We start from the raw sequence: 6932 nt of genomic DNA on the forward strand, positions 1-6932 counted from the left end.
ATTGAGTTTGTTAGAGCTGAAGATCCCGGGTCTGATGGCTTTACAGGTACATCTACCAATAACGTTATGTTGAAAGATAATTACTTGACTAGACCAAGATGGGTTTATCATTATTGTTAAAAGGTGGGGTATAAATGTACCTTTTGCTATCAATTACTGAAATTTTTTTACAGATCCACATATTCCAGGAGTACTCCCTACTTCTCAAAAAACCATAAAAAAAATCAGACAAGAGTCAAACAAGTATGAAGAGAGAAAAATGTTCATAACAAATATAATGTGGCTCCAACTTCAATTGGATCCTCTGGAAAAGGTGACTGATATTTTGATAGTGGAAGCTCTATGCACGTGACTAATAAAAAGAGTTATTTGTTTGATCTGAAATCTATCAGTTTTGGAAAGGTCACTTTTAGTGATGGTGTTTGTGGAAAAATCATTGGGAAAGAAAAACTGAATTATTCGGGTCTTCCTCCACTGAAAGATGTAATGTTGGTTGAAGGTCTTACTGCCAATCTTATTAACACTAGTCAGCTGTGTGATCAAGGATTAAATGTGAGCTTTACCAAAGACAAATGTGTTGTCACAGATGATGTCAAAACTCTCGTTATGACAGGTTTGCATTCTTTTGATAATTGTTACCTATTGAGTTATGATAATTCTTCCCAGATTTATCATCTCTCTAGACAAGATGATGTGAGCCTATGACATAAACGTCTTGTACATGTAAGCATGAAAACTATTCAGAAGGCTCTTGCAACTAATGCTATAATCGTTCTCCCCTCTTTATCAACATCTCCTGAAATTATTTGTGAAGATTGTTTATTGGGTAAACAAACTCATGCTTCTCACAAGCGATCGGGCCACTCAAGCTCTTCCCATGTTTTGGAACTTCTTCATATGGAGCTAATGGGATCCATGCAATCTAAGAGTCTAGGTGGCAAAGATATGTTCTATTGTTGTTGACGATTTCTTCGGGTACACTTGGATGTGTTTTCTTCGTGAAAAATCAAACACTTTTTCTGTTGTTCATGCTCTTTGTCTTCAATTATTTCATAAATAATCTTATTATTATTTACAAATAATTTCTTTATTTTATAATCACTTTCAAAAGAATTGAAAAAGGGAACAATAATTTACGAAATAATTTTCGAACAATACAACCTAAAATATCTATGAAAAGCAAAAAGACCCATATCTTTTAGCATTTACACATTGAAGATATCATAGACCCTTTACAGTCTTTATAAACAAAAAAAGAACACATTTGTTTATAATTCTAAAACAAATTAACTTCGTTTTAAACTCACCACTTGTAGTTGAATGGAACACATGTCTGTTTTCCACTAAGAAAAGTGCTGTAAAATACTAAAAATTATTGGACGAAGCCCTAACTTGAATATAACACAGCCAAAGCAAAATGGCTATAAATACATGAGCAAAGGATGTGAATGAGAAACATATTAGTAGTTCTAAAGCTTTGAAACCCATAAAAAAAATAGCTTTAGATTATTGGTAATAACCAATAGAATGGGGAAAACAAAAACCATTTGGTGGAATTTTGTGGCTATTCTAGTAATGGTTTTGCCTGTGAAATCTCAGCTGAATGTTGGGTTTTATTCGAAGTCTTGTCCTAAGGCTGAGTCCATTGTTAGGTCTACTGTTGAGTCTTATTTCAAGGCTGATCCCACCATTGCTGCTGGCTTGCTCAGGCTTCACTTCCACGATTGTTTTGTTCAGGTTTTCATTTCTCCCTCTCCTTTTTCACCCTAATTTTGTACTTAAAATGAAAATGATATCAACTGTCTAGGACATCCAATTATTATTTATATTATATAAAATAATATTGATGTAATTTAAGTACTTTCTAATTTTATCCTTTTATGACGTAGTAATATTTTTTTTCCCTTGGTTAAATTGAGCTTAGCTCTAAGGTCATTGGTATGACTTTTTTCTTCAGAGGTCGAAGATTTCATTCATCCCCATATTTGTTGTACTAAAAAAAGTTGGAGATTTTTTTGTCATTTCATTGGGAGGCTATCGAAAGCCTTGTCATTACCTGTTGAGCTTGATTTTTTAAGATTGGTCAGAGAACTTAAATTTTGCGGTTCATATGTTGAGTTACATGTCACGAAGTTAATTTGGGTTTTTAATTTGAAATCAAATTAATTTGGTAATTTTAGGCCCTATTTGATAACCATTTGACTTTTGACTTTTTGTTTTTGAAAATTAAGCTACACTACTTTCACCTCTAAATTTGTTCATTTGTTTTCTACCTTTTACCAATGGTTAACCAAGTCAAAACTTGAAAACTAAAAAGAAAAAAGAAAAAAAAATGTAATACTCATGTCTAATAAAATGTTTCATTGATAAGTTGTTAATTTGATTGAACTTTGACAGGGATGCGATGGTTCGGTATTGATAATGGATGAAAATGCTGAAATAAATGCAGGGCCAAATATGGGGTTAAGAGGCTTTGAAGTAGTTGATGATGCAAAAGCCCAGCTTGAAACTTTGTGTCCTGGTGTCGTTTCTTGTGCAGATATTCTTGCTTTGGCTACTCGTGATGCTATAGGCTTGGTAACTATTTTTTCTTTTTTCTTGGAAATAGTAGACTTGATAACTCTACAATTTTATTCCTTTATTATAAACCTCTTTATTTGTTTAAATTCCGAGTTATACTTCTTTGAATTGTTACTTTTGTGGTATATATTATAATCTTATTAAAATATTAAATTTAAAAACATGTTTTAGAGTGATGGTCCAAGTTGGTCCGTGCCTACAGGAAGAAGGGACGGGAAAATTTCGATTAGTTTCGAAGCGGAAGATTTGCCTTCTCCATTCGAGCCCATCGATAATCACATACAAAAGTTTGCAGAGAAAGGCCTTACTGAAGAAGATCTTGTAACGCTAGTTGGTTCGTACCCATCTCTCTTCTTCTTTAATACTATCAAAACCTTCTATTTACAACTTCTAATTTTTAGGCTTAAAACATATATGAACATGGTGTTTAAAAAAGTAAACTGATATCGCTAAAGTGAAACATAACTTTGTAGCAATTAATGTGTACTTTTTTATCTACTAATGTTAGAGTTTCAGATCTCCGACCTCACAAAATAGAGTTATATATATAAGTTATCGTTCAATTGAATTAATAAAGTATAAAATTGATGTTTTTTAGTCGTGAACCCACAAACTCTTTAAACCAAACAACGAAGGAAGTTTTTACCCCAAATTCAACTCATTAAACTAAACACCTCTTTAGGTTCTCCAAGTATCAAAATGACATGTTTATCTATTCAAATATATTAGTATTACAATAATTTAATTATTGTAAACTTTTTGTTAACCTATTATAACAATTAATGTAGCATATACCCTTGATGAAAAAGTCAGAACGACTCAAACTCCACAACATTCGATTATATATATATATATATCAGTAACTATTTTGTATACTTAGCCCATTATTAAAGATATGTTTATGTATTTTTTTTTAATGATACATGAAAAACAAGACGGATCAATAAGTGCATCAAGATATTCAACTAGGTTGACACATCCATAGTACTCTCATCGTATCTAGGAACAGTATGATGAACTGATTTAAAATGGATAGAGCTAATATGTACTCTCGTTTACACATTCATGTATAAATCTAAGTTTTTGGATTGAGTGATAATTTAACACGATGGGTGGATGGCAGGTGGTCACACGATCGGGCGAACAGATTGCCAGCTATTCAGTTACCGTCTTCAGAACTTCACAAGTACAGGAAATGCAGACCCAACCATAAGCCCATCGTTCTTGACTGAACTGAGAACTCTGTGCCCTTTGGATGGAGATCCATTCAGAGGTGTGGCCATGGACAAGGACAGTCAGTTGAAATTCGATAACAGCTTTTATAAGAACTTGATGGAGGGGAATGGGGTTTTGGAGTCAGACCAGAGACTTTGGAGCCACCCTTCAACCAGAGACATTGTGAAGAGATATGGTGGAAACTTAAGGGGATTGTTGGGCCTCAGATTTAACTTTGAGTTTAAGAAAGCTATGGTTAAGTTGAGTAGCATTGGTGTTAAGACTGGCACAGAAGGGGAGATTAGAAAAGTGTGTTATCAGTTCAATAAGCAGTAGAAGCGATAATCGCGTATGATGGAAAAATATGCAATTAATTACTGATTATCCATAAGAAGATATAAATAATTAATTGTGGTTGGGTTTCTACAAAATTGAACTTATATTATATGTAGTTTCCATTATTAACGCAACATTATTGCTATATGCATGGTTAAATTACTAATCAACTCAAAAGTTTAAAGTTGATGGATTATGGCAAATTTTTACTAGTAATACTTTGAAATTCTTCTCCACTTATGAGGTTGGAAATTTGTAAAAGGTCCAACAAGTAGGAAACAAGAGTAATTAATATATTGCTGTTGAGAATACCACATTGAAAAAACTGGGAAGACCCTAATCGCAATCTTTATAGGATGCATTAGTTATTTCTCTTATGGCTAATTATTTTTTAGATTGAAACTTATCAATGTTCTTCTAATATGGTATAACCATCGGTGGATTTAGTATAGGCCTAGGAGGGCTCGAGCCCTCCTTTCCCCTTCAACTTTATGCTCTATATATAATATATATATATAATTGATATAATATCAATATCATTAACTAATCCAATAGTAAATTTGTCCTCTCAATCCCTCCTAGACCGAAGTTATAAGTCACTCTTTACATTTATTATTTTTTCAGATTTTTCTTAACAACCCTTCGATTTTCGGAAAAAACAATATAATTATATATCGATTCCCCCCAAATACATCTTAAAATTAAGAAGGAAGTCATTAAATGACTATTTAACTTCATTTTTATTTTTATTTATTTTTATAAAGCTTCAACTTCAATAAATTTTTAGCCTTATAATTTCTTCTCCTAATTTTTAGGTAAGTTTTTTTTTTAATTATTTTTATTCTTTTTTTAAGTTTGTTATTTTATTTATATGCATTATCGTTATGATATTATCGTTATGTTGTCATTTTTTTCGTGATTTATTGTAGTTACAATGTTATTTTAGATTTAATTTGAAATCTAAGTGGAGAAATATTTAAAAAAAAAAATCAATAGGACCATCATCTTCATTGAAGAAAAGTAATAATGGTTAAGAGAGAGATATCACAGAAGTAAATTAACGGACCCTACCAACCTCGAAGTCATATTTTTCCTTTGAAGAAATTTGGGTCATAGTAAAAAAGGTTTAATCAAATTTGGTTTACTGAATATCCAATTTGGGCATAAACCCTCATGGTTTTACTTTTGATTTCATCCCGGAAGGCCTCATAGTAATCAAGATAGTCATCCTCACTATATACCCACGATCCTCCCCTTATCTAACCAATGTGGGACTTTGGTCACATTCCCAAATAATCCTCCCCTTGAAAAAAGGACCACCGAGCCTCCCCTCAAATAATCATCCACTCGTCTAACTCATATCTAGGCTAACTTCTCTTCACCCAAGTATACTGCCTATCAATGGAGTTCAATCATGGATCACACCGTGATTACTTCAAAACTCCACTATACATCTTTGTTCAGCACCCGAGGATTCTACCAAGCATGGCTAAGTCACGAGAATGGCTCTGATACTACTTGATAGAGACAACAACCCTCCAATTATCTCCACAATTGTATGATATTGTCCACTTTGGGCATAAACCCTCATGGCTTTGAAGGAACCAGCATAGGTCCTTGAGTGGAAAGCGGGATCAGGCCCAAATCCAAAATTTACAGAACATCAATTTTATAGTAAAAACATACATAAATTATGCATCTAATTAAAATACAGCTTGCTAGGAGAGAATTGAAGAAGAGTAAAAGTGGGGTTAGAAACCCTTACCTTTGAAGAACCTTTCTTCAAAAAAGAAAACCCTCGAACCAAAAAGGACACCACCACGATGAAGCCTCTGTATTCTTTGGGTGAGAATCTAGGAGTTTGTGTATGCTCTGGCTATTTTGGAAGAGGGAATTAAGAGAGTAGTGAGGAGGAGAAGATTGTGGAAAAGATTTTTGGCTTACAGAACACTTCTATGTATTTGCAACCCCTTCCCACTATCACGTTGTAAACAGAAAAAGGGGAGGAAGTTACAATTCCCTTCCTAAAACTATTTTTAAAAATAAAATTAATAAATAAAATAATTTTAATAAAAAATTTAATATATATACACATTGTAGTAATTATATCATATATAATTAGATTAAATTAATTATATCATATATTATATGTAATTAATTTTCTCAATTTCAAATTAAACCAAAAAGTGATTCTCATTGCACCACAAATAATAGATTACCCAATTATTACTTTTAGTTTCACCCTAAGAGGTCTCATACCAATGTTAATAGTCATCCTCACTTATATACCTATGATCCTCCTCATATCTAACCAATGTGGGACTTTAGTCACATTCCCAACAAGTGGTTCGATCAATTTGATCTATTTTGACTTTGAGAACCAAATTGAAGTAATTTTATTAAGAGCAATCAAGTTATAAATTACAGAAATTCAACCAGAATTAATAATCTGTAATTTGTGAAGGCAACCACGATTATTCTGCCTCTTGATCGAGACTAATCGCTTGAATTAAAATCTACCAAAATCCAATTTTGCCGTTAGAGAAACACCCACTATACTGAGAGAACCACGTGTTGAATAATGCCTCGTAAATTGAAACCCACACGTCCGAAATTAGCCCCTGGAACTGGACCCAATTTGTCGACAAAACCCATGCCCAATGTCTCACGCACTGAACGCGAAATCGAGCACACCTACTACCCAACATTGGAGGAAAAGAACGTACACGTTGAACACAAAACCGCCCAACATCGCAAGCGAGACTACCGATGTCGACCTTCCTCTCTCCATCGACCTGCGA

At 33.2% G+C, this 6932-nt stretch overlaps 1 protein-coding gene across 1 annotated transcript; it reads left to right on the forward strand.

The window, feature by feature from the left end:
• Nucleotides 1-1443: 1443 nt before the first annotated feature.
• Nucleotides 1444-4226, forward strand: LOC120072007 (peroxidase 25-like). The gene is made up of 4 exons (XM_039024432.2): nt 1444-1737; nt 2398-2577; nt 2752-2914; nt 3704-4226. The coding sequence occupies exons 1-4, from the start codon at nt 1528-1530 to the stop codon at nt 4129-4131; spliced, it is 981 nt and encodes a 326-aa protein (XP_038880360.2). The 5' UTR covers nt 1444-1527; the 3' UTR covers nt 4132-4226.
• Nucleotides 4227-6932: the final 2706 nt, after the last annotated feature.

Source organism: Benincasa hispida, chromosome 2, assembly GCF_027475165.1.
Source record: "Benincasa hispida cultivar pf3 chromosome 2, pf3_genome.v1.1, whole genome shotgun sequence".
Classification (NCBI taxonomy): domain Eukaryota; kingdom Viridiplantae; phylum Streptophyta; class Magnoliopsida; order Cucurbitales; family Cucurbitaceae; genus Benincasa; species Benincasa hispida.